The following is a 23390-nucleotide window of genomic DNA, read 5'->3' as shown; positions in this document are numbered from 1 at the left end:
GAAAAAGACGTGAATGATTACAGAAAATGCAAGCAAGGTTCTAATTGTTTGATGGAGTAGAATATACATGTGCAGCATAAGCCATATCGCAACTTGGCAAGAATATGGTTTTTCTTCATCTGCCATTTCCCATCAATGGGATACTGATTAAATTTATTGAATTATGAACTGTAATATGATGCTTTTGACGTGACAGGAACATATCACGTAACACGTATTTATAAGATTTAGTGAGAAAAACTATAAACAAATACTATAGCAGATCACTGATTTTGAAGTTTTGAAGCAGTGAAAGTTGCTTATTTAGCAGAGCAGCATCCATGGTAAATAAACAGTTAATGTCTGATGAGAATAATGATTAATGTGAATGGGTGAAGCAAGAAGGTTGTTTGAGCGAAGAAGCATGAACATTAGTCCCATCCCCGGGGAACCCTGTCCTCATGTTACTCATTCATGTTTCTCAGAACTGAATTCATTGGTGAGTGAATGTGTGACATGGAGCAGACCATATGGCTCCAAAGGCTTCATTCTTAACTTGATCATATCAAAAGTGTTATGACTCAGAAACAGTAGATGGTGAAAAAGCATGGTGTGACCCACCATGTGCACCGTTACTGTAACATCCACCACCTGCCACATGTGAAGCCGCCATAACCCAAGCTTAAGTGCCTTAATATCGCTTTCTTCTCACTGGATTCAGATTGTCTTATTAACGTTTTAGATATTTTTCGTAAGTGTTATGTCTACAGAGAAGGTTTTGTGGAAAGATACAACACCAATAAGACCTGAGTTCGAGTCGATTTTAACCATCGATTTTGATATCACTTGTTAGATTTATAGATGGAGTTTCATTATGGATATACAATACCAATGAGACTTAAACTCAACTACATACTGTATTGACACCACTCTTAACTCAAAACCTTAAGACAATAAGTTTATGATCTTTATTCTTATATAATACTTTACTTTCTCATTTCTAACTAATGTGAAACTTAAACTTACACTTAAATTCCTACTCGTAAGCATCATTAATCTTTTACTATGTTATTGTTTTCAGGACCAAATTCGGTGCCATATTCTTTTCTTTGCGAGAAGACATTAATACCACACCTGGATCAGGTACGTGACTTCTTCAATCATTATACATACTCTGTTTTATTATAAACTACACTCTAACCTCGATAAATTTCACAGAGCCTGCATCTCACTTCTTGCTTATATGGTATAATCAGACTATTTTTAATTGAGGTATACATCTTCAACAACGTAGATGTAGAAGTGGTCTGATATAAGGTAATACAGTAGAATTAATAAATCTCATATATATATACCCAACAAATTTAATTACAACAGATTTTAATATAATATTAAAAAGTAGACCTTAATTTAATATTAAGAATTAATGTTATAAACTTGAATTAAGCTTAAAAGTTTAGTCTCTCTTAAGACTATTGGAACGAAATGAGAGGTTTTGGATGAAGAGTAAAGGAAGGATAAGGATGGAATAGCACACTAGAAAATAATTTTCTTTATTTATGAGTTTAGACAAATTTGTGGAAACAAAATTGGAGATGGGTTTTATTTAGACCCTTTTTCTATAAACTCCTTATATTTATAGGAAAAGACATCAAAATAGTAAAAAATGAGTTTTCGTACTTAACTTTTTGACAAACGGCTTTTTTGCATTTAGGAGTCCGTTAGAAGTGAAATTTATAAATATGGGTTTGTTGATTTTTTTTTTTGTCAAACAGGATCAAGTCGTCGTGGTGGAGGACGACATTAAAGGTGAAGTCGTCTTCCACCCGATCGGTTTCTCTTTTTTTTTTTTCTAAAATGTAAAGTTGTCATGGGAGACATCAACGGTTTTAGTGGTACTGGAAAAGTAAAGTCGTCTTTATACATGACAACTTCACTTTTCAGATTTTTTTTTATTTTCTTTTTTGTAATTAATGGAAACTGAAAATTAAATAATGAAAACTAAAAATTTTGAAAAAAAAAAAGAAAAAATAATTAAAACTGAAAATTTTGAAAAAAAAAGAAAAATAATTAAAACTGAAAATTTTGAAAAAACAAAAAATAATTAAAACTGATTTTTTTTAAAAAAAAATAACTTTTGAAAATTTTGAAAATAAATAAATAAAATCTGAAAAGTGAAGTCGTCACCTTACCACTAAAACCGTTGTCTCCCATGACGACTTTGCTTTTTTTTAAAAAAAAAAGAGAAATCAATCGGATAGAGGACGACTTCATTTATAATGACCCTGAAAAAAAAAAAATCAACGAATCCATATTTACAAATTTGACTTCTAAAAGACCCTCAAATATAAAAAAGCCTTTGACAAACACTTTCGTGTGTATATATATATATATATATATATATATGTTTTTCTTCTAAAAACTACATATATAACTTGAGTTTCGACTTATAAAAAACATTCGGTACAAATATTTATCAAATAATATTATGTAAACGTACCTTGTTCTTCATACCTTGAAGTTCCTTTATGCTCTTTTTTCCAAATTAAAACGAGAAATACATTATTTATCTTAATAATATGTAATTTACTATGCTACTATATAACTCTTCTATGTTACTCCTTCTCGATGTACCTTATTACCTTCCAGAACTCAAACATTATCTATTTTAACAGTGTGTCCTTCAATATTTTATTACGTTTAATAACTCTTTTATTCCATTTCTTTGCTGCTATCTCATCTCATCCTATTCATTCCAGAACTTTCAAACGTACCATTATAATTTGCTTGGATAAGTGATGACGAAGGAACACAAAGATGGAAAAATGGTAAGAAAACCATTCAACATTCAATGAATTTGGAATTTCTTTTATTTGTTAAATCTGCTATACTATCATTGCAAAAAAAAAAAAAAGTAAGGTTTTTGCATTCTTCAAAACATCACGTATTCATATCTTCACCGAAATAAAAACGCTCTGCGACGTGTGTACCTTATTTTTAATACTGAATAAACATTTCAATTTGATCTCTATTGTAAATAAACTTTAATTAAATTAAATGTCTTACAGAATTGAAAAGAACTACAGGTCATCATTTGATTAAAAACTTGATAATAAAACATGAACATATAATTTATGCTAAGTATATAAATTATTTGAACATGATCATATAGTTACAATTACAAACTGTAGTACATAATAAATTTATCATTTTTTTTAATAACTGACTTAAAAGTTATAAAAGGTTAATCAACCATGTAAACTTTAATACCGATAATACATGCTATATTAATATAATACAAGATAAGATAATGTAAAGGATGTCTAATAAAAAGGAGATAAATGGACACCTAGGATGATCCCAACATCCACCCGACAACCCTACTACAAAATTAAAAAAAAAAAAACAAAAAAAAAATTAAGAAATAACAAAAAGCAAAACAACGTGTAACAGTGTTGTTGGAATGTCTATAAAAAAGTGATGTATGTATCAGCACTCATATAAAGTACACGTACGTAGCTTATAACCTTCACTCCGGTACATCTTCATTCCCTCTCCTTTTCCCACTTTTATTAAACACATTATGATCTATTAAGAAAGAAAGCATAAATAAAACATTGACTCGTTCTTCCTTTAAAGGGTGCTGCGTTTGGAGAATTAATTCCAATTGAATCAATTATCCAACCTAAAAGTAAAAATTAACTGCTTCTCATTCGATGTAAATTTTTTACTCTTTAATTAATTTTAAAAATCAAACACGTATTAGTTTTACGTTACAAAATTAATTCTAATGAATTTTACACAATTTAACACATAACCAAACACTACGAAATCTTAAAAAAAATTCAAAATTGAAAATCCTGAATATAAGTTCTGAGAACTTTATTTAGACAATTACAGGCGAATGTTTTATGTCTAGAACTATATGAAATCACTAGTCCTCCATTTTACTACATATGAGAATGTTGAACATAAGCACCCCGGCAAAATTACTTAACCTTAAGCAGTACATGGACCCAGTGAATCTTCTTTTTACTAGAAGATAACAAGAAATATAAGTTGCTTGTTTTCTGATTAAGTATAACTGCTTATGGAAACACGTAAGCAGCTTAATAGCGATTGCCATTATCGAATAACGATTATTGGCTAATAAATACAGAGCCCCCAAGTTCTTACAAAGAAGTAAAAGGGTGCATGATTAAACAAAAAAGGAGAAAGTACACTACAAAGAACCCCGTGAATGATAGTTCAGAGTTCTGACGAGATTGACACTGTCGTTGATGGTTAGCACTATCTTGAGTCATATTGTCTAGAAGCTTTTTTCTCCACAAAATCAAACAGTTTTGATTTTAACTTGACTTTGGTGTCGTGGTAAAACCCATGGTAGAAACTTGAGCATCGTATATACATATACAATTTTTTTCTGCAAGTGTAAGTGACATCTGTTGAACTTGCAAACAATGAGAGCTATAGCTTTGGCAAAGAGAGACAAGTACGTGAAAAGCCAAGGACAAACAACCAGAATCAATGACACTTCATCTCAATATCGGAATCGTCGTCCGGATTCCCATCAGGATTGTCCCTAGGGAGAAGGCCAAGAAGAGGTAGAGGCAATAATGAGCTAAGATTGCAAAGGATTATCAGAGGTGCCAAGTTATCAAATTTGTCCTTGGTAATTCCAAATAGTTGAGTCAAGCCCGCCCCTAACAATCCCCCAAGAACACTCCCTCCATTAGATACAGACATGAGAGTTGCGAAAAGAGTTGCCTCCATTCCTTCAGGACATAATCTTGCTGCTAGCACAAGAACGGGCATGAAAGAAGCCTGTAATAAATCAGTAATCAGATGCAAGACAAATTTTGCTGCAACAGATAATACACAAATAGTTGAGTTGTATAACCAAAGCACACGAAAGTTATCCACGTAGTGCGCGTTAGTAGGGCACATTTAATTATGTCGTAAGTCATAAAAAAGATCAAATTTCATTTATCATTATCAAAACTGCTACAAAAGGTATATTCATCCTTTAAATTTACTTCTCCATAAGGAAGGTGTTAATCTTCAAAAACAAGTCGGAAGAAGAAACAATTATGTTTTTACATTTCGAACTTCAAATCCATGGAAACCATGTATTTCTACAAGAGTGCCAATAACAAGATCTCCAACACACTGTATAATTGGCTAATATTGATTGAAAACTACAAAGTCAGGAGAAAAAAATGGTTAAATAAGTAGTGAGACCCACCAAAATTTATGAATTGCCATAAAATTTAATCAATAGAAGAGTGTGTTAGAGAATGTGTTGCTTGCATTTTCCTTCTTATAAATAAACGAATTTAGATTGTCTACTGGTGATTTTTTGTGTTGTGCCATCGAAGTATACTGATTTTGATATTCTAAATACATTAAAAACTTATTTAATATATCAAAATCAATGTATTTTAAAGGCACAATAGAAGGACAACACCAAAATAGTCTACAAAGAAAGGTCCTCTGTTTATGAGTGACTAGTAAACTTTACAACTAAGATTTTTATCATAAATACCCATTAGTTAGTCATGATAGCAATTACATAGGTTAGGTAATCAAAGAAATACATGGGGTTATGGTAGAAAAAAGGGGACTGGACCAGCAACTATATTGATAGATACCCATTAGTTAAGTTAGTAAACAGTCAGGTTCCGGTCCCCATAAGGGTAGGTATATGTTACGAGTAGCTGCCTACCACTCGGAATCCTAAGCAACTTCAGCTATCATTGCTATATTTACCATGGGGCCAGGGTCAATGCTTGCGAGGTGGGGGCGTCCAGTATTGATAGATACTTATGATAGCCATTAATTTGTTATGCTAGTAATTAGTTAGTTAGAAAGAAATACAAGGGCTTGTGTGTTAGAAAAAGGGGAATGGGTCTACAACTATTAGAGGCCCATTAAATGTGGGTTTACGCTATCAAACCAGTAGCTGCCTATAAATTGGGATAACTGTAAATAGGTTAGGGGACTGAGGTAGAGAAAGTAGTGCGAAGAGTGTATACAGTACTCTCAGATATCTGGAATCAGGTATCATAGTGTTCCCTTACTAGTTTCAACCAATAAAAAACCCATTATTTCTCACTGTTACGATTTCAGTTATATAAACAGGTATGAGGGCTTTCAATCTTGGACTTGTGGAGGTTGTGAAAATGATTCCAAGATTTGATGGGAAGGGATGCACCTTTGGTAGTTGATCAATTTAGAACATTGATGGAACTTGAAGTGCGAGAGGAGAACCTACCTTGGGATTTAGATGACACTGAGAGGAGACACTCTCAATTGTATGATTTGTTAGAATAGCAACCAAATTGTCACATTTCCTACCTCTGATAAGGTTGTGTTATGTGCTTTTCAACCAAAGATTTGAGTTTGTCTTCAAGATTCAGAGGAAGAAGATAAAATAAGCGATGATGAATTTCAATGGATCAAGAGCCAAGGAAAGTATCAAGGTGGCAAAGAAGAATCAAATCTGGTGAATGGACCAAGAAAAGAAGAATTGGAGGGACAAAAGAGGATGGAAACTGAGGAAATTAATGTGAGCAACCGCCATTGCAAGAAACACAAGAATCATATACAGTCACGGAAAAGAGTATGGTGAAGAATTGGAATTTTGGAGGAGCTCTAGAGAAAGAAATAGCTTCTTTTCAAAATTAGTGCGATGAAATGCTAAAATAGGAAGAAAACAGGAAGCCACAGGAACTGAATTGTTCCTTGTTCACATGAACAAAAACCAGTAAAATAAGGTGGAAGAACTTCATAACCTCTTCAGCAGCAATTGGAAACACTCTGTTTCACGGTCAAAAAGGCCATAGAAAACAGTGTTACAAAAGAATTGACTCACTCACACATTTGTGTTTGTCCCAGGTTAATTAAACGTTAATTTTGGGATGAAATGGTCTGGTTGGCTTGGAAACCACGCTGCTTAAATCAGTTGAAATACCAGTAGGACTTTGCTTCAGCAGTCACAAGCTGTTTACCTTAAGGACAATGTGAAACTTTAGGGGGAGACTAGTGATAGATACGCATTATCCCTATTTTCTTTCAATAGAAGATCAGTTCTTTCTAACTGCTGTGATATCAGTTCTTTCTCACGGCTGTCGTACCAGTTGTATCAGATATCCATTAGTTAGTTGTGTGAGTAGGATAGACATTCAATGAAATACAAGGGGTTGTAAAACAAGGGAAACGGTCTTGTAACTGTTTAGACCAATTAAAGGTGGGTATATGTTAGCAGATCAGTAGCTGCATAAAGATATTAAGAGGGGTTGAGAAGAAGATATTAATATAGTTAAATAGAATTAGGTTTCAGAAGAACTCTGGATCTCTCAAATATCTAGAAAATTCTTTGTAGAAATGCACTCAATCAATAAAAACTTCCAATCAACAGTTAGGACAAAAATTAGACTAGTGCATCATGTAAATCATTAGACTGAAGTTCCACAGAACCAAGATAAAAAACATGAGACTCTCTTGATCTACAGAGGGGACGACAGTAGCTATGAGCAGACAAACAGAGGATGAATACCACAATGAACAATGCCTGAATGAAAAGTATAGCAGTAGACAATGTCAGAAATTTGATCTGAAGAGTAGACAGGCAGAGCAGAATCAAACTCACTCAGATACCATATTGAAGACTAGAGATTTTAGAAAAAAAAATGCTTTATTTAGGAAGCACCAAACAACCTTACCATATAGATTCAGAGTGACATTACATTTAAGAAAAATAAAAATAAATTCAACATCTAAGAATAATGATAAGTAACTAACACTAACAAACTTAGTCTTTAATTCGCAAGAAACCATAATGATATTAACGTTTCCAAATGCAAACATGTAATTTAATTCTACAATAAATCCCTCGAGAGCTACTTCAAAAAGACTGCTAACTGCTGGTGCTTTAGGCCCTTTTAACTGCTTTTAGAAGTTACTAGTGCATTTGCATTGTAAACAAAAACAATAACTTCCCATCTAAGATTAGCAAATAATAGCAGCTTCAAAAGTACCAACAATAGCAGACTTAAATTTACCCAGAAAAATTTAATATTACAGTGAGAAACTAATAGATTCTAATAGAAGGGTGGAAATATAAATAGTTTTAATGCTTGAATAGCGAAGGATAAATGAAATACAAGAAAACTGTTTTCAGTAAACACAATAACCTGATTAATAACAACAGTAAAGAAGGTATTTTGTCGGGAGCCAGTAGTATATAACTAATGAGTAGAAGAATAAAATGCTAACCTGACTCAAAACAGTGAGAATTAATGAATCACCAATCGCGAACCACTCATCACTAATGCCAAATTTCCGGTTTAGTCCAGTAACAAGGAAAACCTGACAATAAAAACATAAAGATGTTTAGAACAGTCATCTCACATTAAAAATATATACATTTAACTGAATTATACAATTAACCTGAGTCATCCCAAGAGTTGAACCTAAAAGGGTAGTTGCAAGAAATATTTTCCGTAAAGGGACATTCTTCAAAAATCCATTATAAATACCAACGCCAAGCAGAGACGCAACTGAGGTAACAAGCTTGACACGTCCCAAAAACTCCGGGGTAAAACCAAGAGAATTTGTTCTGAAATGGATAACAGATCATTTAAAATTGAAGTAAATACAATGAGGTGATAAGAGAATACCAAGAGCACAGGAAACTCTTCATAGATAAAAAATAATAATGATCATATTAACAGTGAACATACGTAAAGTAGAACATCGCAGAGTCAGACTGCGGAGTTGCTTGCCACAAGAAAATAAACAGAGTGGGTAGAAAAACACTACGCTGTCGCACAGAACCCCAGAGCTGAATAATGCTCTGTTTTGAACTTTCCCAAAACTCTGTCCCGGAAAAGAGAAGATTTGGCCCCGTAGCTGCACCGAGCATTGGTTGTTCTTTTACAAGAATGGCAACTACAGATGTTATCAACGGAAGCAATGATGTGACCCCAAAAACAAACCTGCAACAGTATATAGTTATTGGAGTTTAGAAGCACATTAAAAAGATAAAAAAGAAATACCTCTATCAGAAATCAGAAGTATCTTGGTTCACAGACTTCTTTCAGTACCTTACTCCATATGCATCCAGTAAAGACCCACTGAAATACGAGCTCACAATTCCACCAAAGGCCGAAGAACCCCAACATAAAGACTGAAGAGATCCTGAGGTGCTTTGTGACTCACCACGTGCCCTCTCCACAACCATTGAATCTACAACCTAAAGCACAGATCAGTGTCTGAAATAGTTCTCTGAACAATTTCAATCTACAGATGACAGAAAACTACAGGTATAATGTCAGAGGCGTATAAAATTGAAAACAGAAAATAAGGTGAATTTGCATCCATGCATTGAGCACGGTGATGGAAAAGGCAAAGCTGCAAAAGGACTAAAATATATATAGCAGTAAGGTATCAATTTAATACCTTAGTGCAATATGAAAACCTAAATACCAGATGATGGAAGGAGTTAACTAATTAAAATTTAAAATATAGTACATTATAAAATAATCAAATCATATGAAAGAATGAATCACAAAATGAAGTGATTGCAAGCATGCATAAAATCTATATAAAAAAAACGTCAATAATGAAGAGAACAAGTAGACAGTTGTTTCTATTTATCCAAACTGTTCCTTGTTGACAAAAAAGAAATGATAAACCAATAAAATTTCATAAAAGTTAAACATAAAAAAAGAAATATTTTGTATTTCTGAAAATATTTATTTTGTTTTCACTCTCCACTTTATTTTACTCCATGAGAGATTCTTTCATGGATGATGGACGGCCAATAGTTAGAAGGGGGTGTGTGTAAAAAAGAGAAATAAATTTGGAATAGGGAATTAATTTAAATGTATTGAAATCTATAAGACTATAAATATGGGAGGTTAGAAGTTGTAGGAGAGAGGAGAGGTGCTCACGAATCACCTTGTTGAATTCTTCCTGGTTATACTGACCCGCATACTCCATAATATTCCCAGGGTACATTTCCCTAGTTTTCTATTCAATTCTTCCTGTTTGCTTCATTTTAAACTAGTTTAGTGCATCAATTGGTATCAGAACCTTCCACCATATCTCTCAACTGAAAACAAGGGGCATGGATGGTGATGTTGGCATTGCAGTGTTCATGCAAGACTAGTCAGGGCTAGTGCACAGCCAGCACATATGGGCGCTGGGTCTCCGGAGTGTGGTGGGATGTTAGGACCTACTGCAGGGTATGGTACTTAGGTTTCAGATTGGAAGGATGGAATTCAACTGTGAGGTTTATAAGGCCCAAGGATCTCCAACCGTAATTATTAGCTTTTGTAGTGTGAATCTCCAAGGTTCTTGTCACTGTATACTAGCCCTTCGGCTGGTCCTGAGCAAACACTACAAAGCTCATATCACCTGTACCTTGGTAGTTAAGTGACGTGGAAATTCCAAGGCTAAGAAAAAAACTAAGATATCTTTGACTGTAAATATCAAACAGTTGGGAAGAATTCTGGAAAGAGATTTTTGGATGAAAATTTTTAATTTCTGGTTCTTTTCTCCCTTGTGTTGTGCAAGGTTCTTTGCACTCATGTAAGATTCACTACCGGATGGAGATCAGGTAACTGAATTTTGATAACAGGATTTTTTTATGTATTACAGATTTTTGGCATAAATTGATAGCTTAAACATTGATATAATAAGCAAACCAAGAAAAAGGGATATTCCACCAATCATTTACACTCATAAAACAGCCAACTTCCAATTAAAAGGAGAAAATATATGTATAAAAGATTCTCCCATTCATTGCTACAAGATATGTACTTGCAATTGAAGATAACAAGTACAAAAATAAAGCACATAGGAAGTACACCAGCATAATTAAAGAACAACGATAATACATACATCACCTTACATCTATATATTTCTATCATTTAATTACAAACTATCCTACCCACTTTTCAGTTCACTCACACTTGTGTTTCAGTAATTTCACATCAATGTTAGATAGTCCGCTTGGTGTTGATGTGTAACAAGCATCATTTCTGTAATTAAACTATTCCAGAGAAAAAACATGTGTGAATAACTAAGTAGGAGACACTCACAACATCCGAGAAGGCAACAGAGAAAGATCCAAGAAGTATGCAAAAAGCAGCACTATATTTGTTGTCAACAAAAGTAGCCATCAAACTCCATGAGAGTGCACCAAACAGCCCTGACAAAACCAGGTATGACCTTCTTCGATAACCAAAGAGGGGGACCGAATCACTGCACACCACATTAATTACTTCAATAATGAAAATGCAGTCCCCGGTATAGATAAAATAAAATTGAGAAAATAATGAAGCACCCACTTCGGGAAGCGGAAAAAGTGAGTAGGTTTTGGACTCACCTAATAAACCCATACAGAGGCTTGACAAGCCACGGTAAAGAAGACAAACCAGCAATGACAGCTGCCTAGCCAACATTATGTGAGTGTAACATATCAGTCCTTCAAATGTCAGTTCATAATTGATTCAATAAAAAAAGAAAAAGGATCGGAAGTTCAAGGAAATGCTATCATCACTCTTTTGGTTTCTATATTTGATTTAAGCAAATGTTCACATAGAACTCACACCTTAAGTTAGATAAATGAACACATATTATAAAATTAAAATGAAATTAATCAAAAGATGTGCACGAACAGCATATTAAACCCCGAGTTCAGAAGACACACCTCAGCAGGGTCCAAATGCAAATCATCTTTTAAGTAAAAGTTGACAGCCAGTCTTGCAAGACCTAAAACACCTTGAACAAAATACACCATCGCAACAGCAACATTGTCAGGGGATAACTCTACCCCAAACAATTTGATGCTGCTCATACGATATTTGTGCTTTCTAGGAGGAACTTTACTAGAGGAAGAAGCCTCTAGATCGATATCAGTTGTTAAAGCGTCATCTTTTCCAGCACCTGCCACAAAAATCAAAATCCAACATTGATGCCATTTTACCATATTTGAAAATAAATTTATGAAATTCAAAAATTAAGAAAAAAATACATAATAATTCAAGCTCAGTGTAGAATACTTCATCACTCAGCAAACGCATGATGAATTGCATTAAGGATAACATTTACAAAAGCACATAGAAAATTTATACAGCCAAAAAGAAAATTAAAAGTTGCATGTGTCGTGGATGAGGAATTTCAATTTTGAAGCTTACTTATACGAGAAACCAAAAAAGGGTCGCTATCCTCGTTACTGAGTCGGAGAGAGGAGCTAGACCTCGGTACAGTGCCGGACATTTCCATTTCCGGCTGATTCCGACGCGTTCTCCGGCGGAATGGCGGAGTACGAGAGATAATTGGCGTGCGGCGTGTGAGTGAGGGATAAAAGTTGGAAAATTTGGAGGGTAGAAATGGTAATAAATACAAAACGTAAACGCAAGTCATTTTATTTTATGGAAATATTTATTGGTGTAATTAAATTCATTAGGGAGTTGAAATTTGAAGCATGTTATAGATGCTACAGTCCTGGCATAGCAGCTATGGTGAAGTTAGTGCGGTGCGTGCGTGTGTGAGGTGTGAATGAATAAGATATGGATATTTTGTGGTGTACTAAGATGGAGTTCGAATAGCCTTTTTTCAGTGAATTTCGAAGCCCTTAAAAGGTTGTGTTGGGCCTTTAGAATGGGTTTCGTTGTTTTTTTTTTCTTCTATCATTCTATACGTAACAAAAATGTGTTAAAGCTGTATATATGAATAGTGAAAACACATCTAATAATACAATAGAAACATGTTTCCCTAATCTGTCTTAAAAAAAATCGAGATTTACAATTAAGCATTTTCAGCCTGTATTTTGACAAAATTTTATTGGGATATATAAGGAACACGTTTACCACAACTCGTTTAGTTTATAGAATTTATCAACTTTTAATACATTTCAGCTTTGAAAAACAAAAAACGCATCACTTTTTTTAGAGAATTATCTTAGAGTAACTCAATTTTATGATTTAAACATTTTGCAAGATACTTAATTAAAAAAAATATTAAATATTTTTTTATCTTTAAATACAAAATTGAAAATTGTTCAATTCCACACTTTAATACATTTTAATCCAAAACTTAAAAAGTGAATGAATATATTTTATATTTTAGACTAACATTTGAATTGAAACTTATCAAAATGAAAACAATTCAATGTTATCTTAAAACAAGTTTGACACTTAAAAAAAATCAACACAATGGAATTTGGAGAAAAAAACTATATTTACTCATTTTTAAAATTTAGAGACCAAATTGTATCAAGGTTTAAGAATGACAAATTTTAATTTTGTGTCAAAATTTAAAAACTAAAAATATATTTAACCTTAAAAAAATATTAAAAAATATCAAGGTAACGATAAACAAATAATAAAACTTGACTGGAGCAGAAATATGTGTGTATCTTAAGGATAAACAAATAATAATACTTTACGGGGAGCAGAAATATGTGTGTGTCTTACCAAATCCAGCTTCAAGTATCCACCAAAAAGGAAATTGCAAGTTTCCAAAAATAAGAAAAACAAATATTGACAGAGACGTGCTTCGCTTTAACCAAAAGTAAATAAATAAAACAAAGAAAGAAGGGTAACTACGCTATGAGTTTACTCATTAGTTTTACTACCATCTTTGTTTTGCCACAAATGTTGTGCTTAACATAACGCCACAGAATCATTCTTCTGACCAAGTCAGAAAACTGTTCCCTCCTAAACCTTACAGCATGTGCTCCACTCCAAACCATACACAAATCCACCATCGGATTATCTAAATGCTCAGTACAACGGCTCCGATCATCATGTACTGAAAATATGCTAAAAGCACAAAGAGAAGAGAATCTACTACTACTACAGATGATGTCACTGGTCCTATGAGCGTGTCATTATAGTATTATCATTATCACTTTCCAATACTTTATATTATATAACAATAAACAAAGATAATATGGAAGATCAAGTCATACACATGTATCATTACAAAACTGTGGCCAACCCAACAGCAATCCCCTAATTCATTCATCATTTCAATAAAATCAACTCTACAGTACTATCTCTGCCTGCAATTCCCCTTTCTATCTTCTACATTGCTAATCTCATACAGGGTCACACTGATAAGCAGAAATAGAAAAACCAGGTACAGTGATCCTGATTTCCAAGGACCATTTTTTGTCCTAGAAAAATAAAAATGAAGGTATTATTCTGAGCCCTTTGAAGCAAATCATCGAATGGCTTTTGGGCGTTGGAGGCTTAAGGAATCAAACTATGGCCCGTAAATATCACTGCCTTCTAATTTATTCATCTCTTCCTCCAAAAGCATCCCTTGGTAACGGCATTCATTGCTGCAAAATGCTCTCTCACCCCTGCATTACAACATCACCAACTAAATTTAAGATCTTTATGTTTATTAATAGTTCTGATCTAATATAAATTAGTAGATCATACTTTCATTTCACTCTTATCCTTAACTTTATAGTGTAACAAAAGAACTAATTGTGTTTGACCAAAATAGAAAATAGAGTTACTTTGGCTTACAATATTTCAATTCAAAATTTTCCCAGTCTTTGTTGTTTTAAGAGGACGGATAGAAAGAGCTCAAAGATACGAAGAGGACAAAACGAAATTAGGCAGATATAGGCGAGCCCCATTCATTATGACATCAATTTAATTTTTTCTGCAGAAATATATTCAAGATGTAGTACCGTTTGATGATCAGATATTAAAGCAACTTTGCAGTACACAAATGAGCAAAATCAGCTTTTTTCCTTTCTTTAAATAAAGACCACTTGAATCCTTTGTCAGCTATTCCTGTTAGAGCCTAGTGCCAGATAAGTTCTGACAAATATGCTCGCAGTAAAACTCTTTCATTTTTTTTTTTAATATTGATCAGGCCAAATAAAACTAAATAAAACCAGAATAATACTACAAGAAAAGACTTTGTTTTTCCGAGTAATTTTTCCCAGATTTTTCATAGTTCACCATAATTTATATGACGCAAACAGAATAATTTCAGTCGAGGTTTCATCTAGTCTATAAAAATGAGTAAAATTTGCTGTCTATTCACATCTCAAATCGAACAAGCCAATTAAATTCCTATTTCAAGAACAAAGAACTGGACAAGTATTTTTACGGGGATAGATAAAGAATAAGCAATTACCTGTACATGTAGATGTCTTTACCCTCTCCAAGGTTTCTTTTGCAGTGAAAGCAGACACTCAAAAAGCTTCGAGAGTGATAATTGGTGTGATGAGGAAAACACCCATTTTCCTTAACAGAGCACCCAAGTTCGAAGCAGCTACTCTCGATGACGCAATTATCAAATATGTGAGTGGTTCTTGGGTTTGGCCCATGGGAAATCACACGAGTGTAGTCCTCAGAGAGTTCCATTTCGCTTGCAGAGAGACATCCCATAAAAACTCGCTGAGAATTAGCACCCCCGGATGCAGATTTTCCCATGCACACACTCCCAGGGGAAAAATTTCCCTTTTCAGCTACTAATTTGGATGATTCAGTTGGGGACAGCGGAGGAATCTGAATCTTAAGCTGAGATCCAAAAACAACCATTCGACTCTCATGTTTGGAACTCGCCTCACTGTGTTTCTCTTCGTCGACAAGAGCGTCCACTAGGCCAAGACCAACACCTTTAGAATCCAATCTGTCCCAGTGACGCTTGTGTTCACTCCCTGGGGTTCTGGGGCTGTTTGTTTCGGACCAAAAAGGGTTCTTGAAACCGGAGAAAGGCTTGCTGTCGAGTATGGAGGTAGGGCTCATCATGGTTTCGGTTTCATGGAAACCTTTGGGAGTGAAATTGGTGAACAACCTAGGAGAACTGAAGAAAGAAGACGAAACGGATTTCTTGTACTTTTCTGAGGAACCAGAATCTGCCATTAGACCCCTGTTTTGTTTCTCTCACTAACTCATTCACTCAGTCACCAATCACCTTAGCTTGCTTTTATGTTTCCTGAAACCAAGACACAGAATATGCCACAAGTTTAGAACCATGTTAAGTTGTTTAAGTAGTGCTCATGTGATAACAGTGCTTGTGTTTGTGTGTGTACAGGAATCACCTGAAAGGACAAGGTTGGCCAACCAAACACGACCATCAGTTGGAAGAGGCAACACCAACACCAACACCGACTTTAAACAGAGGCTATAAATTCTGTGAAGGCTTAGAAGAAAAGGGAAAAACTGCAAATTGCAAACAAGTTTCCATGAGTAGAAACCTCTCCCTGTGTGACACCCCAATCCAAAACCAGTGAGAAACTTTGAGAAACAGAAGGAAAATAGGAGTTGCTTTATTTTGTTGAAGAAAAAGGAAAAAGAAGGAAAGAAAGAAAGAAAAATGACTTTTTCCCCGGCTTTCTCGCCCTCGGTTCTCCTGTTTCTGAGAATAGAATCACGATGGGGCTCAAAAACGACATGCGAAGAGACCCTCAGTGGTCATGATCAAAGGACCAGACGTGCATGCATCAGACAGCAGAACAAAGAAGAGTTTGTATTTTTGTTCCTTCTTTTGGCTACCTTTATTTCTTCCTTTCAATTTCTCTGCATTTATGTCTCTCACTTCTGTTTCACCTCAAATTATTAGTGCCTTACGAGTAAAAGGCCAAACACCCCTAAGGTAAAACCCACTCAACTGGTCCCTAAAATCCCATTTCCCCACCAAAATGTAAAAGATAAAAACTTAAAAAAGCTACGGTTGTGATGATGATAATTCATACGTAATCCATAAAGCCCTTCTCTTTTTTTCTCCTCTCCCTTTTATGCCTAGTGGGGTTATCTTTTTTCACTGTGCTCTTTCTCCCTCTTTATTTTCCACTAGTTCAAGACTCCATCATGAGCCCTGAAAAATTGGCATGGAGTTGCAGAGCCACCAGTACTGAGAAAGAGAGAAGCATAGGATAGGACACAAGACAAGGAAAAATTCAGAATTCAGAAATCATAAGCGGTGTGTGGTGATGGTAGTAGTACTGAGAATGTATGGCTTGTTGGTGTCTTCTTATAAAGACGCGTGTGTTCGAGAATTTTTTCTTTTTTTCTACTTTTTTAGCGTGTGTTAGTTTCAGGAGAAAATGATCCGTGGTTTTAACAAAACCGCCACGCTGCACTCTCTTCTCTCTCAGCAATGGCAGTAACAGTGTCTGAGTTTGATGTGTTTGTGAGAAAAAAAGGTAAGGTGATGTTTTGTGCGTGGAATTTGCGATTGGCTATCTCAATCTTTCACTCTCAACTCGCGATTGGCTATCTCAATCTTTCACTCTCAACTCACTCAGCATCAGTGGATCAAAGGCAAATATAAAGTATAATAGCATAGCATGCTCACATCATAGATACAACCACTCACGAGACTTCAATTACAAGATGCCTCCATGCCTATACCACGTCTTAATCTAAATTAAATACATAAAAATATAACTAAAATTGATGCTTATAATTTCTTTTTAAAAGAAGTGCACTTAATTTTAAGGTTATAGAAATAATTACCAATGAGACTTATTATGATGTAAATTTAACATAATGGAGATTCGTCCACCAATGTTGAATTTTATTACGTATATCCAATCAATTATATGAAATTGACATACTAAAAATGTTTATAAATCAGATTGTATAGTATTGTTGTGTAGAGGAATGCTATTATACCAATTTTTATAACGAATATTTGAATAGTGGATAGAATAAAAAGTTGAAATTTCAGTTAATGATAGAATTAAGAGATGTGATTCAAAGAACGTGTTTGAGAAAAAAAAATTGGAGAAAAAAAAAAGTCATTATTTTATCAACAAGAGTTTACTGACTCATATTAAATAAATAAATAATTAGAAGTATTTTGAAGAAATATATAAATTATTCCTTTGATTTTATTCATTTAAAAGTATTTAATTAACTTATAATTTTGTAAAATTAACTTAATTTAGTATATTTATTTTCACTATTAGTTTTGTAAATAATTTTTTTATAATTTAATTAATTAATAAATAAATTTTAAAACTAAAATGTTCATCTGCACTATTAATAATGAATTTATAATTTACTTGGTATTTTGATATTGAAAATCCATTCAATCAGAAACAATATTTTGAATGATTCTTAGGTATTGCAACAAATTTTTTAGGTATTGGGATAAATTTTAATATACTTATTGTTATTGCAAACACGAAAGGTAATTGTTTCTAGATTACAAATTGTATGTATTATGCATTAAACTTTTAAAAAGTTTGATTATTACTTCTACTAATACAAAAATGTGCATGAGTTATTAGCTCTTAATAAAGCAGTCAAAATAGAAAAAAAAAACAACTGAATTATCTTAAATTGTGTAAACTGTGTCATGTTTGCAGGTAATAATGAAGTTTAAAATAAAGCATTCCCTTAGAATCTTTTTTTTTTCCTACAAAAGTGATCAAAACCAACTTTTTTTCTTTTGTGTATGTTTTTTTTTTTTTTACTGAAAACAAAAAAGTTTAACAGTTTTAAGTACTTGCAAATCTGTATGACATGTATTGGTGAGTTGTTGTTATCTTTAAAAAAAAATGCGAGAAACTAGTGAAGTTCATTGCTAAATTTAATTTTGGTAGTTAAATTTAACTTTTATAACACTTATTTAATACCAAAAGTCAATAATATTTAACAATTCATACCATGCCATTCACATTCTATATTATTATTAGAAGAAGAGATGTTACTATACTTAAACAAATCTTTTAGATTAAAATAACATATATTTAAAATAGAGTGGTTATTGTAAAATTATTACAAAATTAATATAATAAGACTTCATTTTTGTGCATTCACAGTGGCTACAAATTAAAGTGGAAGCATTTGAATTAAGCACACGATTGGTGCATATTTTTTATCTTTAAAAAAGAAAAATTGAGTAGTAGTGGGGGAGTTCACGGACCCCTCTGTAGAGTTAATTTGTACACGACCGTCAAATCATATATATAAATATACTTTACCATTCTCCTACGTCAACCTAATAATAACGGGTCCCACTTCACTTCATTTCACCATCCTTTTATTCAACACTGTTCATATTCAATTCTCTGACTCCATCTACGTCACTTAACTCCCACCCATAACTCTTTCACAATTACTAACCTTTTAAATGACAATAAGACCCACCTTCACTTTCTTTATTTCTTAAACATTTTTCTCTCCTTCAAAATCTTCAGATCTAAATTAATCTTAAATAAAAGTTATACATATATCTTACATCAGAAACTTCATTTTCTCATTTCCAATTTCAACATTTTTAAAATTATTCAGTTTCAAGTATCGAAGAAAGAAGACTAAGTCAGAGTTACTGGGTAGAACAAAATGAATAATATTACTAGAATGCCATGTAAGAGAAAAAGAGAGGGGGACCCGTCGTGTGATTAGGCTGTGAGCAGAGAGTGAATCATGGTTCATGATAGCACGAAGCCAGAAACCATACCCAACCCATCACTCTGACCCCATCCAAGCCCACTGGTTGGTTCAAATTTGCGTCACTCTTCTCATGCGCCAAGCTTTTCTTTACTCTTTTTGCGGATTTGGACATGCAACGTCCAATGAAACGCTCAATAAGTGCACGCCAAGACGAGTCTGCATTATTCATTCTTCCAACATTATTAAAGTACCCAAACTCCAAATTCTTTTGTAAAAAAAAAAATACTATATAATCCACGTATAAAGGTTCTAAATTTTAAATTCCAATCTGGGAAAAATATTGATCTTATAAATCTTCTTGTGTATATAAACAAAACTTACAATAACATCTCATTAAACCACCTTATGAAGGTTGTCATACCTTACAATGTAAGGGTTAAAAAAATTATGCCTTCCAAAATTTTGTATATATGAAACTCAAAAGGTAAGTCACTGTCTCACTGGTGGGTTGTTTGATTGATTCTGCCATATAATGCTACCCTACCCTTCGCTACCTATGTTAGGCAATCTAGCCAGCTACCCTACGTTTATTTTATTATATATATATATATATATATATATATATATATATATATATATATATATATATATATATATTTATTTATATGTGTATATTCTAGTTTTGTCTACCTTCTTGCATGACATCTCCATGTGAGTTGTTATAAGATAGAGATTACATATTTGTATAAAACACTTTGATGGAGAGTCTTGTATCTTAAATTAAAATTCTTGGTAAAAAAATTTCAAGCAACATGTTAATTTTGGATATTTTAATAAATAAGTTATTCTTGTAAGATGTAAAGCATTGAAATCAAAATGAAAATTGAATTATAAAGTAAGTTGGTTATGAAAACAATACTTAAGGTTTCTTAATTTCATGCATTTTTTTAATAAATGTAGTGGGTGTTTAGGTTAGCTTTAAGAATGCACATGTCTTAAATTTCTTAATAGGAAAAAAATAGTAACAATTATAAAGGGCAATTTTCAATATTGTAGGGCTATCTATGAATTTTTCTTTTTAGTTATTAAATTACTTCAACAAAATAATATGAATTAATAGCGGGTCAATAGATTTAATATAGTTACATAATATGATTTGATTGAATTGATTTATTATAATTGTTTGTATGATTAATTATGAAGTTTAAATATTTGTATCCTTCTATTATTCTATTATTTATACTTTTTATATGTTACATTTTGCATCTATTAATATTTCTTCAAAACATACAAACAAGTTATTTATTATCTTATATATGTTCTCTTATTATTTTTATTTTATAACAAAACTGTTATTTTTACTCTATTCTAGTTTTTCTAATTCACCTACTTATTCTTTCCTTATTTTTCTTTTTTTCTTTTTTTATTTTTCATATTTATTCTTCAAAGATATTTTGCCTTATGTTTTAAAAGAAATTACAAATTTACAATTGGAGCCTATGTTTAATTATTAAGTATATGTATTATATATGTGAACCGTGCATATTTAAAGTAAGATAGTAAATATTAAAAATGTTTTTTTATAGTTTCAATTCCTAACTGAACATCCTAAAATACTAAGTGGAATTTAAATAATTTTAAAATAAATAAAGATAAGGTCAAGTATATATTATATTATATTATATTATATTATATTATATTATATTATATTATATATATATATATATATATATATATATATATATATATATATATATGTGTGTGTGTGGTGACACAATTTTGTTATTTATAGTCATTGAATTCATGATTGCATGTGAATACAAATCAAATTATATTGAGTTGTTAAACACTGTTCATTATAATAATTAATAGTATAATATAGTAATTGTTTTGAAGTTAAGATTCTGAATATTTTGGTACAATTTTTTTATTTGCTGTCGGCTTTTGATTATATTTATTTAACATTTAACTACAGTGACTAATCAAAGTTTATTGATTTAAACCACGTGGAACACTCTATTATTGTCATCTGATAAATCGGTTGAAATACTAGCCTATCATGGCTTTAGGTCGTAATAATGACTTCAAATTGTTTTTTGTTTGTACAATTTAGTAAGGATTGTGATAAAACCAATAGATTAATATTTTATATGTTTGGTAGTTGGTTTTAAGAAGAAAATAAAAATGTCAGCTTTATTTCAATAAGTGATACATTAAAAACAGTTGTTATGAAAATTTAAATTGAGTTTAATTAAAAATCATGCTAAAATTACTTTTGAAATGCTATAACTAAGTTTCAGTTATTAAATAATGCTTTAAGTGGAATCGCCTTGGCTGCATAATTTGTGTTAGGTAATACTAGCGTCCAAACTATGTCCCCTAAGTCGGAATAAAATTATACAAAATCGTTTAAAACATCTTGCCAAAATGCTTTTTGACAGCTAAAATTTATATTTTTGTTGTTAAAACTTACAAACTTTTTTTTTTTTGTATGTGTTTGCTTTTTTAAGATTTCACGTGATATTTGATTAAGATGGTTAATTATATTAGTGATGTTAATAATTTTAATTATCAGTTTTTAAGAAAGAAACGTAAAAATCGTCTAGAGAATATTTTATGAGATATACGTAACAAATTTTACATCTATAGAACATATTTTAAATAAGAAGAAGAAAATGCCAAACTCAAACTATAGTCATTAAAAAATATATAAGAGAATATGATAAATTTTATTAAAAAATTAACAAAAATATAGAAAGGAATATCTTCATCTATAGAATTTATAGTTTTTAATCGTAAGAAAATTATTAACATATTTATTTTCTCATCTAAAAATATGAGAAAATCTAAAATTAATATGTTTCTAGACTTCCGAATAATTTAGCCGATTCTCAATCTTCAAGACATAAAATTATTGTAACAATATAGTTTAACTATTCAAAAAGAGTCATAAACCACAAAATTCTTCTCATATTCTAATTATAAACATGCTTAATAATATAGATGATACTCATAATCTTAATTCCTAATATGTTTTTTTCATAATAGTATAATTTTGTTATTTATTACTCAATCATATGCTGTGCAAAATAAATATTGAAATAATATAATTTGATTAAAATAAAAATTTAATTTAATTCAATATTATTTATCTATCCTAACAAAATAAAGTTTGTCTCACTTATATGGATCTCCAACGCTAAATTATTCAAATTCACAAGAAAAAAAGAGAGTCTAAATTAGTAAATTGATACAAAAAATTGCAGCATTTCAGTGAAAGGAATATAGACAATACAGATTACTTTACAATCTAAAAAGTTTTACACTATTCACTGTTTGTAGTCAACTAGTAACGTCTTATCACAGCATAAACGTAATGATATGAGTCGAAGATACTGAAATTTTATTGGGGACATACTAATCAATACAAATATACTGTACTGTGAATTTGGTTAAATTCAATTTAAAAATAAAGAAAAAAAAAACTAGAGTAAAAAGGTGTAATTTTTTTTAATGTTGATTTTATCTACTTTGATATTGTAATAAATTTTAGTATTAAAAATTAGTCCATGTGATTTTACATCGTCCCCTTCTATGGTACATTATTGAAGGGAAAGTAAAGGGTAGGAGGACCCACATTGATTTGGGTGTTTGAATCCACGTCCGAATTAAACTGAGCCACTTGGGTGTTTGTTTTTGTTACGATGTTGAAGAGAAAACTATATATGTATATATTGTCTTGTTAAGCATACGAAATTTGATGAGACTATGAGTAGACACCACCTTATTGTCCTTGCTTGGTTTATACTAGAAAGTCTCGGATATGATTTTCATAGTTTATTCTTTTATCAAAATAGGGTGATTTGATTATGAAATTACTAAAATGTTATAATTTAAAAAAGAAATAACTATTGAACATGATCAAATTGTGTCATGACGAAACTGCAAGTTAAGTCGTACCAATTTTAAATGAATTTTTTTTAAAAGGTTAAAGTCAACACAGTTTGAAACATAAAGTTAATT

General features: G+C 31.9%; 2 protein-coding genes across 3 annotated transcripts; both read right to left on the bottom strand.

The window, feature by feature from the left end:
• Positions 1-3811: 3811 nt before the first annotated feature.
• On the bottom strand, positions 3812-12546 carry LOC114189642 (Major facilitator superfamily protein). 2 transcript variants are annotated; one of them, XM_085665114.1, is made up of 9 exons: positions 12186-12546; positions 11699-11934; positions 11375-11439; positions 11088-11250; positions 9087-9235; positions 8724-8978; positions 8431-8599; positions 8257-8349; positions 3812-4772 (listed from the first exon to the last, which is right to left on the bottom strand). In XM_085665114.1, exons 1-9 carry the CDS (start codon positions 12412-12414, stop codon positions 4683-4685), a joined length of 1449 nt encoding a protein of 482 aa, XP_085521240.1. In that variant the 5' UTR covers positions 12415-12546; the 3' UTR covers positions 3812-4682. The 2 variants fall into 2 exon arrangements, with proteins under 2 accessions (XP_085521240.1, XP_027934067.1); XM_028078266.2 differs by having other exon boundaries at positions 3812-4803; positions 12186-12542.
• A 1350-nt stretch (positions 12547-13896) lies between these two features.
• Positions 13897-16521, bottom strand: LOC114191088 (FCS-Like Zinc finger 8-like). The gene is made up of 3 exons (XM_028080255.2): positions 16064-16521; positions 15154-15957; positions 13897-14359 (listed from the first exon to the last, which is right to left on the bottom strand). The coding sequence occupies exons 2-3, from the start codon at positions 15882-15884 to the stop codon at positions 14260-14262; spliced, it is 831 nt and encodes a 276-aa protein (XP_027936056.1). The 5' UTR covers positions 15885-15957; positions 16064-16521; the 3' UTR covers positions 13897-14259.
• Between the last annotated feature and the right edge of the window lie 6869 nt (positions 16522-23390).

Source organism: Vigna unguiculata, chromosome 7 (genome assembly GCF_037176805.1).
Source record: "Vigna unguiculata cultivar grain cowpea cultivar isolate G323 ecotype 2 chromosome 7, ASM3717680v1, whole genome shotgun sequence".
Lineage (NCBI taxonomy): Eukaryota > Viridiplantae > Streptophyta > Magnoliopsida > Fabales > Fabaceae > Vigna > Vigna unguiculata.
This window is presented reverse-complemented; position numbering and strand designations above follow the sequence as displayed.